This window comes from Barbus barbus, assembly GCF_936440315.1.
Source record: "Barbus barbus genome assembly, chromosome: 29".
In the NCBI taxonomy this organism is placed as follows: domain Eukaryota; kingdom Metazoa; phylum Chordata; class Actinopteri; order Cypriniformes; family Cyprinidae; genus Barbus; species Barbus barbus.
The window spans coordinates 22,441,665-22,462,552 of NC_136757.1; the positions used below are offsets into that span (position 1 = coordinate 22,441,665).

General features: G+C 38.9%; 2 protein-coding genes across 5 annotated transcripts in view; both read left to right on the plus strand.

Moving 5' to 3' along the window:
• agbl4 (AGBL carboxypeptidase 4) overlaps window positions 1-20,888 on the plus strand; it is a 343,262-nt gene that overhangs the window by 254,284 nt on the left and 68,090 nt on the right. The gene's annotated exons all lie outside the window — the stretch shown is intronic.
• bend5 (BEN domain containing 5) lies at window positions 1,949-15,840 on the plus strand. 3 transcript variants are annotated; one of them, XR_013782295.1, is made up of 7 exons: window positions 1,964-2,266; window positions 3,768-3,889; window positions 5,117-5,489; window positions 6,989-7,137; window positions 8,967-9,180; window positions 9,433-10,122; window positions 10,278-15,840. XR_013782295.1 is itself a non-coding variant. In XM_079383837.1 (6 exons), exons 1-6 carry the CDS (start codon window positions 2,098-2,100, stop codon window positions 9,627-9,629), a joined length of 1,224 nt encoding a protein of 407 aa, XP_079239963.1. In that variant the 5' UTR covers window positions 1,949-2,097; the 3' UTR covers window positions 9,630-15,840. The 3 variants fall into 3 exon arrangements, 2 of the variants coding, with proteins under 2 accessions (XP_079239963.1, XP_079239964.1); XM_079383837.1 differs by having other exon boundaries at window positions 1,949-2,266; window positions 9,433-15,840; XM_079383838.1 differs by lacking the exon at window positions 1,964-2,266 and adding an exon at window positions 2,911-3,005 and having other exon boundaries at window positions 9,433-15,840.

Sequence of the window (20,888 nt, forward strand, 5' to 3'; positions counted from 1 at the left end):
CCTGAACTGGAGCCACTTGAACGCATCAGCCAGGGGATCTGGGTAGTCTCTTATTGGAGCGTTCTCTGAGTACATGACAAGCCAACCATTGAGGGGCAGATTAGATTAAGAATAATCCTTTCGCTGCACACTGAGCCGTCTCTCCAAAGTCCACTCACAGTGCATCATTTACACCGCTCTGCCCAGCAACACGTCACGGGCCCCAGTCCGGCCCAGAGGTCTTCAGCTCGAGCCATTCACTGAGAATGAGATGTTCCTCTTACTGTTTGTATAGCTCATGACACAATCACTGTAATTTTGCATATGTGGCGTTTAGCAGAATAGATGGACAGAAAGTACATTCTGTCTGTTGGCCTCACGAATCCTGCAGTCTGTCCTGTTACCGTAAGCACATCTTATCCCTGGAGCAAACCTCATCTCTGCACTTTCAGCTGAGGACTCGATGGCAGATCTGACTCAAACAGTGACAAAATGAAAGGAAATAAATGGAGAGAAAAAAGAAGAAAGGGCAAAGCATCCAAAGTTCTGCATCACTTACTTTTCAATTACGGCAGGCGAAGCAGAACGAATTGTTAGTGCCATTTATTGACTGTGCCTTTCTCGTTATTAAAGTACACGTGAAGAAATCCTTCCTTTTGTATAACAACCTGCCTGTTTTACAATAACAAAATGTTTCTTCTCTGTCAGATAGCCTTTGTCATTTGGAGAGAAACAAGGAACAGGCAGGGATAGCAAAACAGCATGCAGGCAGAAACACTGATACAGTCGGGTGTGATCCTGAAGAATACCTCTTCCCTCACAGCATTCAGTTGAGACCACTGGTGCAGAGCAAAAGTAATGGGTGAATAAATCGATTATGGTGATGATTGGCTGCCTGAAAGATTTTTCTTATGGCATATAAGAGGGATATGAGAGATATTGAAAATGCATTAACAGAGATCCGCACTGGATACCCAGAGATGGAAAACCACAGTGTGCTAGCAGGCAGGCATGGGCCTTTTTCATCCTTGACTTGTGATCCTTACACTTATGTTGATGTTCCACATAATAGACCACATACAAAACACTGTGATGAATCTCCAGTGCAACTCAAAAAGCTGCAACAATGGGAGCATTCCCACAGTGTTTCCATGTTGGGTCTGCTGGACTGAATCAAATTCTTAGAATGGACTTGGATGGCGTCTGTTTTGAAACATGCTTTTAATAGCAAGTGGCAATCTAACAACAATTTCTCCCACAAATAAATAAATAAATATTATATTCAAAGTGTATGGCATGGTTCAAAATACTACTAAATATGGTGTGTGTGTGTGTGTGTGTATATATATATATATATATGTAATATGTTGCTCCATTAATGTTCAATACTAACGTATATATATATTTATTATACATTTTAGGCGCAGTGAATAGCACATTTTTTCTTATATATATATATATATCTTAGCTGTTTAGAAGTCTCTTTAAGCAGTTTGCTGCAACACAAAGGATTCTGGGTGACTGGAAGCAATACACTTTGATAAATTTACAATTATATAACAGTTCTAGTCATTAAATCTGATAGATTTGTCTGTAAAGTAACTCTAAATTAGAAAAATTACTTGATATTGGAAACCTGTTTGATACCAGTCATTACTTTTTAGCAATTTAACAGGCTTTAACAACAACAACTGATCTTTTTTTTACATATTTGTATTATAATAATTCTGAAACTCTCTCTAGAGTTTAAATGTATCATATTTCAGAAATATGAATTATTATTATTAATTATAATGATGATATACTATCCTGTTTTATACTACGACTACAATGATTATTGACATTATTAATATTTTTATATTACTATTTATTTATTTATTATAATTAAGGGCAAACTACATTTTAACCCCCCAAATAAACCTCTCGTCACATCTGTTTTGATTAGTACAGTCTGTGGCGACCAGGCTCTGCATTTCCTCCAGCCAGACAGAAGCAGTCGAAAGCAGAGGCCTCCCCACTGTCTCCCCCTTCTTTGTGTTTATATGTGTTTTTTAATATCTTTTTTGAGGGAAACTGTCAAGCCCTATCCCAAAGAGCAGGGACCAAAGAGCAAAAATAATGTACGCTTTCGTGCGTTTCTTGGAGGACGATATGTGCTACGCGTTACCTGTGTCAGACGTGAAAGATTTCCAGCCTGTGCACAAAACAGATTTTGATGATCAGAAGGTGTATGTGGTGCTGAGGGGCGCAGGCCAGCCTGCCAAAGCACACATCCTCGCCCTGGCAGGTGAGTTCTGCTCTTCTCTTCCTATTAACTATAATAATAACCTCCATAAATAACAGTAACACGCATGCTACGGTATATAAAAGCTTAACGGATCATCTGAAATGTCATGCAACTTTGATATAAATCATATTTTCTTATTTGCATGTGCATGAAACATTATCTCTGAATCATTATATTATATTTATGGCGTAATATGAAAAGTTACCACACAAATGATCATTTTAAATTGATATGAGCTGCAAAAACATGCTTTAACACGCATGTAAAAGAAGATTAATGATATAATCTGAGTGTTTTGATGTGATAAATGGATGCAGACGGAGAATATGTCATAGGTTTGATGTCTTCTTGATTGTTCTGGTGTTTTTAGCTCATCGTGATTGAGGGGTTTGTGTAATGGAGAGATATAATAGTGTCTGTGCTTGACAAGCCCAGCAATCTGAATATAAACTAAAAGAAATGCGTGTCGAAAACGTTGTGAAAGTAGAAACGAAAGATAAGAGGGGTTTAAAGCAGAGAGAGGCTCAGGATGCTAAGCGATTGTTAGCATGCTGCTAACGCTTCCTTCATTTATCGGCGGTGCAGAAGAGCTTAAACGCGAATAAAACCACTGTAACAGTCTTTTTAATCTGAAAAAGATACGGAAAAGCAGATATGATAACCAAAAAGTTGTGAATTTGAACGGTTTGTTGTTTTTAGCTCTAGCTGCTAGGTTACTGTCATCACATTAGCTAGCCAGGTAAGGCTTATTTTATGTCGTTTTTATTTTCACGCCCTTCAGTTTGCTTGAAACCGTACGTCAGCATATTATACTGTTAAATTATAACTAGTCAGAGTATTATGTGTGGTTTAAATCAGTGCTGGTGGCACATCTGTTATCATGTGACACTTCCTGCTTCAGCTCAAGTTATAAAAACCTCCAACCACTTTCACTCCTGCTGCCACTCTTCAACCAGGTCTATTTAGATACATTACTAATCTACATGTGTGGCTCAACCTGGTCTTACAACCCTGATCTCGTTAGGGACAGAAGTTTGGAGTCCAGTAAAGCTTTTAAATTAGTTGCTTTAACTTAAGCAGTCTGCAATCTGTTGTGGCCGACCTTGAGGCTCATACCTGGCCAATGTAAAACTTTTAATGCATAGTTAACCACTTGACATGATAAGGGGTTAGGTAGGTACATTTATATGGTCCGTCTTCTCCAAGTGGCCTTGGGTACTTGACACTGCATCACGCGTTGACAGCTGTGACGACCCCACCTGTCAAAATCATATTGATGCTGCACCATCAACGTCGCTTTGCAAAGTTAAACACTCCATTAATAGTTTATTGCAACAATAGCTAGTCATCTGTGTCATTACAAGGTTACTGGGAAGATTCTCCACCAAACTCATAAAATGTTTCTCTTGCTGATGTGTCCTTGTTTTAACCGTATCATCATTCCAGAGCAAAGAGATGAAATATTTGCGTCTCTGACTTGTTTCCCCTCCTCCTTTTTTAGAAAGCATTGAGGAATTTGAGCACAGTATTATGCAAAAGAAGATGAAAATACCCAAGATGTCGAACAGGAACACAGTGGAGAATCATTTTGGCGAGGAGAGAATGCCCCTTAGACATAAAAAGGTTGGTATATGGGTGTTTAAGAGAGGTTTTAAGATTTGGGAGACTGTAAGACATTTGCAGGCTTGCTGTTACTGGTCTGGATTTGTAGATGGGGAACATGTGGACAGATCAGGAATGGCTCAACAGGGATTTTCTACTGATATTAAGAGTGTATTTTATATTGCGCAAACAAAAGACAAAATACTAGAACATGTTTTGACACTTACGGAATTTGTCCTGACATTTCAAACGTTTCAGGCCTGTTTTGATCAATCTGGCAGTTTTAGCTAGATACCAAAAAGGCCATGTGTTTCACTCATGGGGTTGTTGTGTTTTTTAGTGCCACGTCTTCTTAGTTGTACAGTCCGTTAAGTTTGCAACTTACTTTTGTGTGCTCTTGCAGTTCACACCCTAATTACTTAGTGTGTTTAATGTGTGTTTAATATAAACGGAGCTGTTTAGTTTAATATAAACTGAGCTGTTTAGTTTTCATTTCACAGAACTGAATTTTTGAGCCAGTTTAGCCTAGTTTTGGCCCATAAGGGATTTTTTAGTTATCAGTTTTAATTTTATACAATAAAATCAGTAGGTATTCGTATTATCATACGTATTGATACTATTTGATCATTATAGAGCAGTTCAGCTTTTCGAGTTCTATTTTATTCCAGTAGAGTTGTCTTCCAGTCATGTTATAAAAGGAAAGTCACACTAGATGTTGTTCCTCCATTCATACCCATGTGAATGCAAGCATATGAGTAGGATTTTGTGTACTACTAAAGTTCGGTGAACTCTGCCCTACAAGTTTGGATAGTAGAAGCTTATTTGATCTAAACATCAAAGTTTGACCTCATCACTTAACGTTTAAACCAGTGGGGAAAGTGGAGTAGATTATTTGTTATTTATAATCTATAGTAATACATTTAAAAAGATGTATATACACACACACAAAATTAAATTAAAAAAAAGCTATAAGCGAGAAGCTGTTTAAAGAGTCATGTGTCCATGGATTCGTGTGACATCACATTGCTGTGGTGTTCATTTTCAATGAACTCAAAAGATCAAGGAAATTGAGATTAATTATGAAATGAGCTCTTTAAAATCTATGTGAAACTTTGTGAACTATAACATTCTCATTAGGTGTGTGAGTTAAAAGTTATCTCTGGAGAAATGTAGATGGATATCCAAAAAAATAAATAGTATATTTTTATTTAGTTTGCACTGGTCAAGATGCTGAATGTTGTGATGCAGGTCCAGTCACAGGAACAGCAGCGGGCCAATTCCAACTCCTCAAAGAGCCTGGCTGCTGTGGTGGCACGGCTGGAGAGGAACGCTGTCAACTCCTGCACTGAGGGAGAGGAGCTGGACAGACTCACAACAGAGGAAGAGGAAGAGCAGGATGAGGCTGTGGTGCCTCGCGTTCTGTACGAGGAGCTGGTGCATAGCTACAGGCAGCAGGAAGAGGAAATGAGACGCCTGCAGCAGGAACTGGAGCGTACACGCAGACAGCTTCTGCAGCAGGCCAAGAAGCTCAAGGAGTACGGCAGTCTGCTGACCGAAGTCAAGGAGCTGCGTGATTTCAATCGACGCCTACAGGACGTCCTGCTCATGAGGCTTGGCAGCGGTGAGAGTTGCATGAATCATACATATCAGCACGCTTGACAAACTAAAGGCCTGTTCACACCAATGCTGATGCAATGAAACAGTAAGTGTAAAATATTTGCACCAAACTAGTTGAACAGATCTGTTAAAATCTGATGCAGAGTCATAGAAATTTGTTTTGATTAAAACCTAAACCTTAAAATTGATCTGTAATGTAAATTTGTAAAAAAGGCCTTGATATAGATTTTCTAATTAGTATCACTTTATATTGCAACTGCTTCAAACATGGCTCATCCAATCAGAATTTAATATCAGAATTATCCATTTTGCTTTACAACCCAATTTAGCTTGTTAGCATTTTTGTAAGGCTTCATAGAGCTTTCTTTCACTTAATACAAAATGGCCAGCAATGGCTAGTCAGCTTTAAGAAGGCAATAGTGAGTGACGTTTCCAATTCAGTGAAGAGAAGAGATCAAGGACTTACTGCATATTCACACAGCAATTTAAATGTACTCTTGTGTCATTTTTAGGGCTGCCAGTCAATTAAAATGTTCATCATTTGATTAATTTGATAATTATTTAGCATAGCAAGTACTTTATTAATATTCTGCATATCAAGTAATTAATTATGTCATGTAATTATGTTATTAATTAATCAAATTAATCGCACACATCAATATTTGCTGAGAAAAGCCTTCAAATGAAGATAAGTCATTATATCATTGTGGCTGAAAACATTGAACAGACTTTACAAAAAGTGGCGTTAAAAGTCAATATATTGTTTATGTTGTCATGTTATATTATTAAATATAAGTCTATCATCCTGCAGTCCACAGCAATCCATTTTGCAGTCTACAAAACATGTTTTTGACGTCCTTTTGCACTATATTTTGTAAAAAATGCAAGACTTTTACCATTGTTTTTTTAATTGTTTTAAGTTAGCATGTTAAATTGGCAACCCTAATAATTTAACATTTTTAATGTTATTACATTTTCCACATAGTTCTGAGCTGCAAGGACTGATAATTCATTCAGATGAAGACTACAGTATAGGCTGCTTAAAGAGGACATAGTGTCCAGAGCGCTCAGGCCAGTATCCCGGCCAGCTGCTGCGCTTGTGTGTGTGTGTGTGTGTTTGGGGGGGAACAGACTGGTCTAGTGCGAGCTGGTAGAGCAGGCTGAAGATTAGACCGGCCAGGGTTCTTTAGGGTCAGGCGTGCAGTGCACTGACCGATATTAAAACTCAACAGATACATTAGAGCTTAGTGCAGCCAGCCACCAAGCCAGCTTACTGAGCTAAAATGACCTGGTTGTCTTGAGGCACGAGAGAGCCATGTTTCAGGCAGTGCTCCAAAGGGAGCGGGCCAGGACTTGCTGCGGCCACGCTGGACTGAATTCAAAACTGTCATTATAGAGCGGGGAACTTCTGCCGTCAACACTTTCTCAGGATTAGACTCATCTTTCTCCTGTTAAATTGTGCTTCACTGAATGATGAGCAGTGTTTTGCTTTGCTTCATACAGAGCCGATGCATGACAATGGCACACAGACAATCAAAGCAGAGGTGGTGGAGCCGATCAGTGAACCACAGGAGGTGTGTCAAGAGGAAGCCAACACTAGCTCCACCCACTCCCCATCCCCGAGAACCGTCTACACCTTCAATGATGGAAAAGTATGTAGTCCTGTGTTTTTACTGTGTTTTACAAATATCCCAAAAATTCATGATGCTCAAACGTACTTTATTCTAGCCTTTTTAGCAGAAAAGCCACATATTTAAAAAATAAATTCACTACCATTTAAAAGTTGGTACTTTTTTGTCGTTTTTAAAAGAAATTAATAATGCTTTTTATTCACCAAAGATGTGTTAAATTGATCAAAAGTGACAGTTACAGTTTTTAAGAAATCTTACCAAAGATTTCTATTTCAGCTGTTCTTTTACATCAAAAATTCTGAAAAAATGATCACGGTCTTCGTTGATATTTATTTGATAGATTCAAGCATTATTCATGGAAGAAAAGTGACTTGACTTCGGCCATTAGTTCAATGCAGACAGTATTCCAGCTTGTTTAACTGTTGTATTAACGCAATTCAGTGATTTTGCCGATGTTCCTTGTGTTAGCGCAATTCAGTGTTTCTTTTAATGTTTTGCAGTGGTGTTTGGTTTGCCTAATTGACTAGCGAAATCCCTTCTACAACCTTCCCCATGTCAGTCTCAAAGGGCCTTTTAACCAGAACGCTTGCTGTGATTTTGAGCCCTGTTAGCAGACATCGGCTCCGCATTTTGCGTTCCTCCGCCTGCCTCGCATGACAGGGGGGAATTTGTGTTACATGCTGAAAGGGTTCTCAGTTCAAGCGTGAAGAACAAAAGCAAATTAGGCCCTTACACATACTCACACATATCTGGAATTAATTATTTGTACCACAGGAATTGCCCTAAGTGACAGTTAGCCGTAGAAAAGCAAATCTCCTCTAAGTTAAGAGCAGTGAAAAGCTTGTCTGCTGGACCAGGGCCTAAAGCACATTAGTTGCATTGGGGAAAAGCCACTGGATCTGAGCCTGAAGACTGCTCAGGGTGACAAAGCAGAAGGCACATTACCTCAGCTGTTACTCGCCAGCTGCCCATCAATCCACCTGATGGCTTGTTGGGCCGTGTCCTCCACTGTGTGGCTTAAAAGTCAACACTCTGGTCTGGCATCTGTCAAAACACATTACTGCATTTAATGAACCCAGACACCTCACCACTGAATTTATGTGTGACGCGTCTCTCGTATGTGGTGATCGGTACCTAGATCTCAGAGGGTATGCAGCAGGGTTTTAGTGTCGTTGCATACCACAAAACACCAGGACCTTCACTCGACAGGGTTCTTACAGTCATGGAAAATTTGTCAAAGTAAATTCTATGATGAATATATATTTTCTGGTTATGCTTTGCTCTAAAATATTTCATCAGCTAATTATTTCTCCTGAGTAGAGTAAAACCTGGCTTGCAAACTCCTAGAAAGGTCATGGAAAATCATTGGTCAAAAGTTTTTTACATATTTATTTAAAGAAATAGAGATCATAAAAATTGCATTATATATTTATTAGTTTATTTTATTGGAATCCTATCTATCTATCTATCTGTCTGTCTGTCTGTCTATAGGTAGGTAGGTAGGTGCTCAGGGCAGTACTAAATAAAAACAACTATTTAAAAAAAAAAAAACAATTAAAATCTTATGTCAAACATCTTTCAGGATCAGCAAGGTTATGTAAACCTAGGAGCACAACTGTACAATATGCAACACAAACAGCTGTTAACAAGCTTAAATCTGAATCACACATAGAATCTTGCATTTCAACCATAAACAGAGGGAAATTCATTGTGAAGGGAAAGCTACCATGTCTCAGACACACTTCGGGGAATAGACCACATGGCACTGAAGTGGCAGAATGTGAAAGCAAAATCTTGTCAGTGACAGTGTGTGTATGCTGCATATTTGAAGAAGAGTATGTCTCTTGCAGGTACACTTGGGTGGAGGGATTTGGGTGGAGGAGGAGAAGTGGCACCAGCTACAACGGACACAGGGAGACTCAAAATTCACCAAAAATCTGGCGGTGATGATCTGGGGCACAGAAACCCTGAAGAACCGCAGCGTGACTGGCGTCGCTACGAAGAAGAAGAAAGACGCCTTGCCCAAACCACCGCTCTCACCGAGCAAGCTCAAAATTGTTCGCGGTAAACACACTATTTTTAAAAGATTTGTTATTAGAATTAGGTTGGGGTTATGTTTCTAGCTTTGCTGATAGAAGTTTGGAGAATTGTTATTGTAGAACCAATTTTAGCTTCAATATCACAGAAACGTATATGGTACTTAAAGCTTCATTTAAAGAAGTTAAAATTAAATAGGTTTAATATACTGAAAAACCATCAAATTACAAGGAATTCTTTGTTTTCTTTGCTAATTTCTATTCTAATATTTTATTCCAGAGTGTCTGTATGACCGTGTGTCTCAAGAAACAGCTGACAGTGCAGAGATCACCCAGCGATTATCCAAAGTGAACAAATACATCTGCGAAAAGATCATGGATATCAACAAATCTATCAAGAATGAGGAACGGCGAGAGTCCAAGCTTCTCATCCAGCAGACGGTGAAGATGGAGAACTTCCCCTACGATGGTCTGTAGGGGCGCTGAAGTTGTCACCATAGCTCATTCTACTCCTCAAGGACTTCTGGTGGAGAAGGTGCACGTAATCACCGGCGCTGCCAATTGAGATTTCCACTGATGCCCTCCCAAGACCTCTCTGTCTTTTACTCTCGTAGACCCTGTTTTACAGCCTGTCTGACAGTTTTACCTCTCTCCGCACTGCCTTAGCATGCTGGCATGCATTCTGTGAGTGAATGGGGCGGGTTTTTGTAAGCTTTGATGGGGGATCTCGGGGTGGGTCGGATATTATGTCTGATAGACAGGAGCGATCCTTTAAATCGTGTGCGAGAAAAATGTGTTTGGCACATCAGCTTGTGTTCTGTGTCAGAACATGTCCTAATGTAGTAAAGAGGTGTCCCTTCAGGAGAAGCCTTCTTGTTTCAGGAGGATGTTTGCGAGGTGTCATAAATGCTGGCTTAGAGTCGGAGTCTTAAGGGGAGATCGGTCACTTCACAGGGACCATCTGCTAAAGGTACTTAACATAAAGAGTTGCACTTTTAAACAGGGTCGCACCCTGCGTCGTCTTAATGAACGATTGATTTAATTAATCAATCTAGGCCTGATTGCTCCCGTTAATTGCTTTCCTGAGATGACTACTGATGGTCTGTTGTTCTTGATGGTTGTTAGGGGTGGAGAGGTCACATGTAGTCAGTGGTGCTAAACAGTTATCCTGGAAGACGGACTATCAGCACGTGTTTGGAGATAAGCCACAAGAAGGTGAACAAATCATTCTTAAAAGTTATATTTAGACGTTTTGCAATCATCAGTAGATGACTTATGTTTGTTTTAGGCTGTAAACTGCCTTCATGTCCTGTTGGGAAATTCCTGTGGTTTAAAAGTTGTAATTATGATGACGTGTTTTTAAGTCATTTACACTACTGTTCAAAAGTTTGGGGTCGGTAAGATTTTTTTTGTTTTTGAAAGAAAAGAAAATAAAACAGTAAATTTCTGAAATACTATTAAATATTGAAAATAAGTGTTTTTTTTATTTTAATGCATTTTAAATTGTCAATAATTCCTGTGATGGCAAAGCTGAATTTTCAGTATCATTACTCCAGTCTTCAGTGTCACATGATCCTTCAGAAATCATTCTAATGATTTGGTGCTCAAGAAACAATTTTTACTGTTAACAATATTAATAACAATTGTGGCGCTTAATATTTTTGTGAAAACTTTGACACTCGTTTCAAGATTCACTGATGAATAGAAAGTTCAAAATAATGACACTTATTTAAAATATTTAAGTCTTTTGAATAAAAGTATTAATTTCTTTAAAAAAAAATAAAAAATCTTATCAGCCTTTGAATAGCAGTGTATATTTTAACAGAATGAATGCGTTTGGGTAAATTTTGGGTCTGAAGAATTCAAATCTGAAGAGAGTATTTAATGGCATATTTTGAAGTATACTTGAATTCTTATTATTGGAGATGTCTTGTGTACAAAAGCACCAGAGTTGACAACAATTCAGTAAAAATGACGTAAAGTATAAAGTAAGATTCTTGTAAACAACAAGAGCACATCCAATTTGATTTCAGTGTACTTGATGGACTAGCCATGGGACAGGAGTTATTGGATTATTGGGTCTACAGAGATGGAGACCAACTAAGACCTTTTACCAGCCGTAAATTGCACTTGGGACGGAGGGTAAGTGGAAATCTGAGCTAGGCTGCAGGGCCTTTTTCCAGCTGGCAATCATTGGGAACTGTGTTCTCCGTTTTATAGCAAGCTGTGATTGTAATATGAGCTGATATTGCTTTAACTGCACTTTGGTGTGAGTGTGGAGAGATGCCAGGTGCCGTGTGCAGACGTGGGGTAAAACTGTCAGCAGTGCTTGGGAGTTACACATTAGCCTCATCCGTCTGGTCACACCAACCGCAGGATCTCTGCTCCAGCCCACCTGTAGAGGGTGCACTCGTTAGGGGAGGAAATAAGATATCGTGACAACTTACAATGAGCCATGCCATCCACACTTTAGTCCTTTGTCTACCCTTGCCGTCTTTATTTTCATCACAAACAGTCTGTGTGGCTTGTCGGCGTAACGATAGAAAAATGACTCTCTAGCAGATTTGGGTTCTTGACTGTGATGCCATATCGCTTACTGTGAATTAACAGATCACAGATCTGCCACGCAAAAGCCTCCCTATTTTTAATTTTCTTATATTTGTGTTTTGTTTTTTTAATCAAGTACATTTATAAGTGGGGAGAAAATTTCAGTGTATATTTGGAATATATTCTCATGTTTTTGAACATTTCATCGTTTGCATCCAGGCTGCACCTTATCTCACTAAGATTCTGGTTCAAAACCGAGTCAGACAATGTTGTAATTCTGTCTTTATCTTTGCTGGTTCATATACAGTTTCTAATCAATTCTACGTTTACAGTGTATATGTGACGTTTCGTATTAACGTAGATCCTGGGTACTCATATTTCTCAAAGAATGCAGGGCTCTTCACAAATACATCATCTCTAATGACAGAAACTCATATCTTAAATTGATACTATCATGGATTTTTACCGCAGGTATCTTGATCCTTCAAGAACTTCAATTTATGAATTTCACCTCACTGTGAGTCATTTGTTACGGACTATCATTTAATTTGGAGTCATTTCCGTCGAGAGGCAGCCGTCACCCGCCTTTCCGTTCCAAGGAAGTCATTGTCCATCTTTGACAACGTAGCACTTTAATCCTAAGCAGGAAGAAAAACCGGATAAAAATCCATCAATGTTGGCTTCTTTGTTGTGATCTACCCAAGCCAATTTAAAAAAAAGAAGTCAACATAAACATTTAACAATGCTAGTGAAAAGACGTTCACGAGAAATCATAAATCAGCTATCAGTTTTCTGCCACTCAATAGCAGTTTAGCAGCCATTTGTTTCTCATTCTCTTGAGCCTGTGAAAGCGATTCCTTTTTTTTTTCTTTCTTACAGCAACGTACCTCCAATATGTCAAGGTAATTACGGGAGAGGACAGATTGTAATAAGGTTCTTTTGTTCCACTGAATGTCTTTCTCCTCTTCTTTTTTTCTGTAGATATTTCCTGTATTGTGTAATATGTATTGCCACACTTATTGAATATTTGATGTTCCATAATGAGCGTACGTACTGTGCGGGTATACTGGAAAATGACAGCTTTGGGTGTGCAGAGGTTGAATGGCAGCCAAACTTTATCATAGGTCCATGTGGTCATACTTTTTATGTGGAGATTTGCTAGTGGAATCGTTGCCTTGAAAAATACTACAGCGTTATGTATTGCTCTCTTGCTTTTTTTTTTTTTTTTTTTTGCCTCGCAGCTGTGCCGAGACTAAATTCAGGCACGGTGGCATTCAGATCCGAGGAAAATTAAAAATTAAAAGTTTCTTCAGTTGTGAGATCAAACCAGTGAATCCCATCAGGGAAAATCAGACTTTTAAATACAATCATGTACAGTATTTATAGGCTAAAAGGCAACAAAAGCGAAGCAGTAGCCTCGCGGAGGCTGTGTTTTTCCCTTCTGGGAGACTGTGGTGAGGCTGATGCCTATGCTTTCGGGTGGCTGTGTAATAGCGGTGCTTAGCTTTGAGCTGGTCTGTGCCTCTGGAAAACAGCAAGTCCGGTGCAAAGCAAGTTGAGGGATCAATATAGCATGCGAGTTGTTCGTCAAGGAGACGTTTTGTCATGTCAAATGAGTTTCGTCCAAGCTGAATGTGTGTTGGGAGTTTGTGTTGTTCTGTTAAAAATAAGCCAAAGTGGATTCTCAGCAACGGACAGTTTGTGATCAGTCGTATAAATATGAGCTTGCACAAAAATGGCCCCTGCTAAGGTTGTCCACAGTTATCTAAGCTAAAACAACAGGAAAGAAACAGCCGGAAGATATTTTTACTGAAAAAAGGCGATTTTACAAGGTGTTGCTTTTCTGCCGACATCTCCGTTGTCTGATTTATGTTGTTTTCTATTTTGTATCAAAAGAGCATTACGCTTTAGATAATGGATATGGCTATATTGTTCAGTTTGAAAAATCTTAAATCTTTATGATGCCAAAAAAGTAGTATGCGGACGTTCTTGGGGGAAGAAATAGTTAGTATTGCTTTGGCCTGCTTCACTAACCTACATTCTGAGATTGTCAATCAAATGCTGAGGACCTGCCCACACACCACAGCAATTCCCAAAACTGCCCAGTATTCCGCTATAGCAAGAACGGCAACTTCCTGTTGCGCTCTCACTTTTTTCATGCTCACGATTACAATAAAGGACCCTTCTCGGAGTCAGTCTTACTTAGCAACCAATATTCTCAGCTCTACTAGTGAAAGAAATGTATTTTTGATAAAACACAAGTTCAGGTTATTCTTAGTCTGAAAACAAGCATGTAGAGTCACAGTCCTACCTCATTGCTGCTCATCGTGTTCCTAAAACAGTCTCGCCACCCTCGTACCTCGTTTAGAGATCAGTCTGTATGGTATAGATGAATTTCAGATGGTGTAGATGGCGTTTCCTTGCAGTAATTACATTTTTATCCCATTGATGGTGCTACAGCAGGCATGGGTTGTCTAATCTGTGTTACTTACCTCAGATGGTGCTAATTTTTCTACTTTTCTGGAGGTCGTTCCGCTTTGCATGAATAACTGGTTAATGTTCATTTTATAGCAGCAGGAATTTTGGGATAAAAATAAAGCATCTGATAAAAGAATCTTAGGAATTGCATCCAGCATGTCGTAAAAAAAAATGTTTTTCATATTTCGAGTAAGACATACCTCTCTAACAAATTACCTCATATACTCTGTTCCAAATTAACAGACTATTAAAACAGTGCATGCAGGATCTTTCCGTGGCCATATAACCTTGTCTTTCTTGTACAATACAAACCTAATGCTGGAGTAAGAAACCTGATATTCCAAACCATCTACCAAAATATTACTGGGCAGTTGACTCTCACAGCAATGTGGTCCTCAGCAGTTAATGTGAAAGTCAATCCCACTGTAGAAATACAGTGAAACTAACATGGTAGTCTTACATTGGGTGGTGGTGATGATATTTTGCAGTACGTTAACTGTAGGGGGTTTTCTTAACTTACCAAAGTGGTTCCCTCCCAAAGAAATTCTGTTGTTGTTGTCATTAAGAACTGTTTGGGAACAAAGTCTCCAATTTGCATTTCAGTTCAGCGAAAACGGTCTCAGAAATACGGGTGTGTTGAGTGCTTGCCACTCAGCAGAACGTAAATTAGTCTGTCCACGAAAATACAATCAGTCGCGTGTTTCCATAACATTATATATTAATACAGACAGTTGATTCATTTAGAGCATGTAACGTGACAACTGAAGGCAAACTGTGTGATTTTTGTTAGCGAACACCTTCCTGTCAAGACATTTGTATTGATTGCGTGTCATGTGAAGCGAATATGTCTTGGGCTTCATGAACGAGCTGACTTCAAGACCAGACAGTGAGTTTGAAAATCGATCGTATTGCATTTAAATCAGAACATTTTGCATTTTCATTTAACTTTTTGTCTTTATCATGTATCTGTTATCTCTTTATTCTTGCTGCTGAATTAATATCTAGAAACCTATATATATATATATACGTGTGTGTATATATAAAAATTATATATGTATTAATCAATATTTTTCGGGAAAGTCGTTGATGGAGAATGTCGGATGAAATAACTGTGAACGTGCTCTCTTTCAGGTCTGCGTTTGTGGGTGGTTTTGGGTATTTTCTTTTGATATGGTCACATACTGGTTAGTATTGGTTTTACCATGGAGTCAGCGAGGGCTGCTGTCAGCGGGATCTTCCTTCTCACAACAGTCCCTGTTCCCCATACGTTAGGTCTGCTTTACTTGCACACAGATCAAGCCTAAGCCTGGACTAAAAGGACTCTCAGTGGAGAATTTTTATTCATACTGTGTTTTTAGGCTGAACCTGGCTTAATTTCAGCTAAACTTGGCCTCACTGCACCTTGAGTCTGACTCCACGGGGACTCAAACAGAGAACAAGGATAGAAAGACAATGGAAAGCGAAATCAAATGTTTCCACGTGAACCAGTTGCTCTCTTCACCTGTGCACAGCTGGTTTCGCCGGATAACATCAGTCGTGTGTGTGTGTGTGTGTGTGTGTGTGTGTGTGTGCGCGCGTGTATGTATGTATGCGCATGTGTGCTGCAGTCTGAGTACTCTTGTTCAATGTACAGATCAACAGAATAAATTCAGACTTTTATTCTACAAATAAACCCTCTCAGTGTGAGCCATTTCTTTTTCACACAAACTTTTTCACGCCTTTGTGCTCCTCATATTTATAATCCTGTGGAACAGGAAGTCATATCCAATCATATTGCGATGGAGGCATTGCCTCCTCTCGTGTGACTTTCTCCCATTCTTTTTCAAATACCCCCCAGTAAACTTACCACACGCTTTAGGCGGTCTGTTAAAACTCAATGGGCTCAGGGGAGGTGAAAGAGATGCGGACTCCCTCTGTAACTTTACCTGCTGGTGTCGCTGTTGGGAAATGTTTCTTTTGAAAAATTAGTGATTTATACACTTTTTATTGTTATATTTTGTAATATAAGCGTTGTTTAATTTTTGTATAATAGATAATCTGAAACCAAAACACGTGGAGTTTAATTCACCATAAATTCATATGTATTCTCAACATATCAGTCTATTCACACTATAATTCTATGAAAATTCTAAGAGCATTTAACATCACCCAGCACTCCTTACTACCTATATGAAGTGTATAATGTGGATTCTGGAAGATCAGCCACCCCCATCCTGTGTCCTTGACTCGATTGGACACAGTCACACGCATTCACAGGAGGGATGTGATGTTTGTGTTTGATGTGTGGAGTTGAAGTCAGAGAGACTTCGAATGGGTTCAGGATTAAAAGCAAGATTGATCTGAGTGTCAAAGAAAGATAAGCACACTGCCCTGTCTGAGTTATTGAGGAGGCGTGACATTGATATCAGACCACACACACACACACTCATACACTCAGAAGTCCAGGATGCATTGAGCTCTTTTAATAAATGAGTGTCAAAAACCTATTCTAATATTAAATGAGCAGTTAGATGATGGAGTTGGAATCGCAAGCTTGCTGGAAACTTTTTCCCATTCCTGTTTTCCCAGAATGTTAAAGATCTTTAATAGATCCTTAAAACATTTTTGACTGAAACTAGCAATTATCTGTCATGGAGATAACAGTCTTCCTTTAGTATTTAACACTTCTACTGCTCACTCGCTCTTGACTCTTTTCAAGCTGCTAAGCACTTTTCTGCCAAATGTTATTGCCTACCTATGCAGTCTCTCCCTCTCTGTAGTTCTCACTCGCTCCATCAGCCCAAGGGGAGCACTGAATGTCATTAAAAATAACAGTATCCACATGACTGTAATATTTTGCAGTGGTGTTATTGACAGAGAGATGATTTAGTGTAGTAATGATGGATTGAGCTGGGCGTCAGGGCCGGCACATGCAGGGACGTGTGTTCACTGCAGAGAGACTTACTCCAATTCCCTCTATTTCATTGCATTGGATTTTTCACCCTCTAGAAGAAAAAGTACAGAAAACTCTCAGTATATTTTAAAGTGCGTTCATCTTTAGGTTCGATTTGAGATTTGAGGCTATAACTTTTCAGTGTTCTGTCAGCTCGGAGTGGACGGGGAGTTATGGAAAGAGAAAGGGAAATGGGATTGAGACATGGCATGGTTTATTCAAACCTCCTTTTTCCAAGTCCTACTTTTTTTTTTTTTCTCCCAGTTGTATGAAACTGACCTTCCATAGAGTGGCAAATAAACCAGACACATCAGTCAAGGTTTTTAACCAGTACTAAATACTATTATAGTGTTTATTATAGTTTGAATAAGCTGTTAATTTTTGTTGTTGTTTTAAAGTAATTGTGTGCTTTTGTCATTTTTTGCAGCCTAATTTTCTGTTTTAATAATTTTACTTCAACTTACTTTCAGTTATTTGCCAAGCCAACATTTCGAATTTAAATTTTTCTAATATTTAGGCTACAATTTATTTGAGGTTTTCCTAATATTTATATTTTAAAGTATTTATGCTTCATTACAGTTGCTGATTTTCAACTAACAATAATGGCACTGTTGTAGCATCACTTTGACTCATTAGCACGCTGCAAAGAGTTAAAACATTTTTACCCAGAAGTGGATTCAAATTGCAAAATGACTTTTCAAACCAATGATAAGATGCCACTGACTTATAATTAACTATAAGATTATGTGGCGACAGTGAAAAGTACCATTTGACAGGATTTCTTTTCCATATTGCATATTGTTTTATGTCCTGTTTAAATTAATAAACAGTCTATAGCATTCACTTAAAAAATATATATATATATTATATTAATTATGTTTGATGTTGTCCTTCACGTTTAAGTCGGTGTTACTTGCTATTTCTTTGTAATTATCTGTCAAATTTATTAGCAATTTCTGAGTGAAAATTGTTTCAAAGCCAGTTTTTTTTTTTTATATATATACATGTTGTTTGTTAGTATTCCTTTCCGCTAATTGATATAGGCCGATTACTAAATCTCTGCTGAATTTCCCTCTGATCTCTGGGCCAGTCTGGAAGAGGGCGAGCAGATGAGGGAGGAAGAAAGAACAGAAAGGGATGAGGGCGGGGCCTGTGAGAGACCTGTTTGATTGGCACTTATGAAATGTGCTTGTTGTCACATCACCAAAAACCCCGATGACCCTGGGCGCTATTTCATTGTATCCAGCCGCGGTGACAGCGGACTGGGGATGGGCGGCAGATGCGCTGCTTGCCGTGGGGCTCTTTAATCAGGGCCCCCTTCCAGCCCGACGTCCATCACGGTCTTCATTGATGTGCTGTCACAGAGATGCTGCCGTCAGCAGCAGGGCTTCACACATCATCCTTTACCTGCAGCTCGGCGCTCCACTCGTCATCCTTTAGCAGTGGGAGCGGATGGTGGGACAAACGCTGTCACCGAAGGGGGGCTGGAGTGATGGAGGCGGCATGGAATTGGAAATATGTGGAGATGAATAGAAGTTTCGGGCAGCTGTTTAGAATTCCACAAGTGATGATAATAAACCGGTGAGCTTTGCAAGAGTAGCCGTGCGCTGTGTGCGTCAAAACCAGCAGAGCATTTAATACAATGAAGCATAAGGCAGAATGTCAGTGACAGTTCACGTGTGCGCTCGCTCTTGCTTTTTGATATACATGAAACATGAACATAAAAGCCCCAAGGGAATGAAATGTAGTTTTCCAGTTGAAAGACCCGGTGAAACGCGTCCTCGTCTGGTTGACATTTTCCACACCCCAACACCAAAGTTCCCTCAAACGCTTCGAATGATCAATTTTTTTTTTTCAGACACTAGAGTGAACGTGTAGCAGTAGCGTATTACGGTTTAATTTTTTTTTTTTTTTTTTTTTAATATTTCCTGACCATTATTTTTGAGGAAGGTCGTACGTTCCTCTGTAAATGCTATTAACCTATGCACACAGCTCTCCATAGCACAGAAACAAATCAATGGGCGAGATCTTGCTCTAAGTAAATAGTTTTTTATGGCTGTGATATATTGATGCATGGACATTGATTCGGTCCAGCCCTCAACCTGAAAAACGTTGAACAATACTTCAGAGAGGGAAGGAGAAGAAGAGACAAGGACAAATCGCACACTGATCTTCTTTTTACATGGCCAATCGGGTCTTTCTGTGCTTTTCTGTTGATGAGACGTAGACTTATACTATAATGCATTCTGCCTTTAGTTTCTAACCTTCTTAAAGATGTAGTTCACCCAAAATGGAATTCTGACATTATTTTCACTCGTACATGTCACTCCAAATCTTATTTGCTTTCATGAAACACTTTTTAAAATGTAAGGAATGGGGCTTTTAAGCCTCAAAATGACAAAAACGTCATGAAAGTATGACAAGTATACCTATGACTCATGCACTATGTTTTAAGTCTTCTGTAGCAATTAATCGTTTTTTCTGTGAGAAACAACAAAAATAACATTTTAATGCTCTGAAAATCTCAGTATCTGGCCTAGCTTGGCACATTCATGAGTTCATTTTGTGAATCAATTGTTCATTTGAGTTGGATCTTTTCAATGATTCATTTGATTCCAATTATCAATCTGTATGATTCCTTAATTAATCGAATGACTTTGATTCATTTCTCCATCTTGCTGATATAAATGAAGTAATGTGGTTATATGAGTTGTATGGACTACTTTTATAAATACTTGAATGGAGTAGTTTTTCATCCTGTTTGAAGTTTTAAAGCATCTGTCCCTATTCATCGCAACTGCATGGAAAACTGTTCAAATACTTTATCAGCATTCCCACTATAAGTAAGCCATTTCTATGTTTTTTGTTGTTGTTCAAACTGTAAACACAACACTGTGGTTCTGTGGCGCTTTCATAAGATTTATTTTATTTATTTATTTTGGCTGATGAACATGAACATAAGCATACAGCGATAATACCATAACTGAAAAAAGCATCACAAAAATAAAGCATTGCTCTGATTTTGAGCAGTCCAGAGCAAAAGTGGCTCAACAAATGGTGTTTGCTTGGAATGGGACTATCTGTTGTCTTGGCCAGTGGCAGATAAAGGGAGTGTTCACGGGAAACTTGTTCGAAACTCTTAATATATTTACAATTTCATTTGGTGATGTAGAAACTATGCATTTCCCTTTTAAGCATAATGCAGCTAGAATTCTATCTTAACAATGGGATATTTTTTCAAGCTGTGCTTATCTCTCAAAAGCATAGAGTGCAATGTCCTCAGTGCTTAATGTCAATGGTTGAGATGGCCTGTTACACTGGTGCCGCCTCTTATGTTTCAGTATCACGCTGACAGCGTTTGATTGATTTGTGTGGAGCAGAACTGTGTCAGATCGAGCCCTATTAAAATAAACAGCTCGCCGCAGAAGAAACGGGTTAACCGGCTGAGAGAGTCAGACGTCTGATTTATTTTCCTCTCCTTTGCGTGTCAAGCAGAAGGCTCTCTAAATGACTTCGATTAACGCAGAATGCTCCCGCAATTAAAAAATCCAAAGCTATCATGAATTTTTCATACTGGGAATGTTTAAGCTAATTATGGCTCAAAATGGAGCTCTTTGCCGAGGCGCAGCGGAGTCGTCTGACATTGACGGCCAATGTCACTGTCACAGAGCTGCTCTTAGCAACACTTCTAATCATCAGAGCTGCTTAGTATTCATGTCATTGTTTCTTTCTTTTCTCTCAGCCTTTCTTTCTCTTATATTAGCCAGACAGTCTCCTCT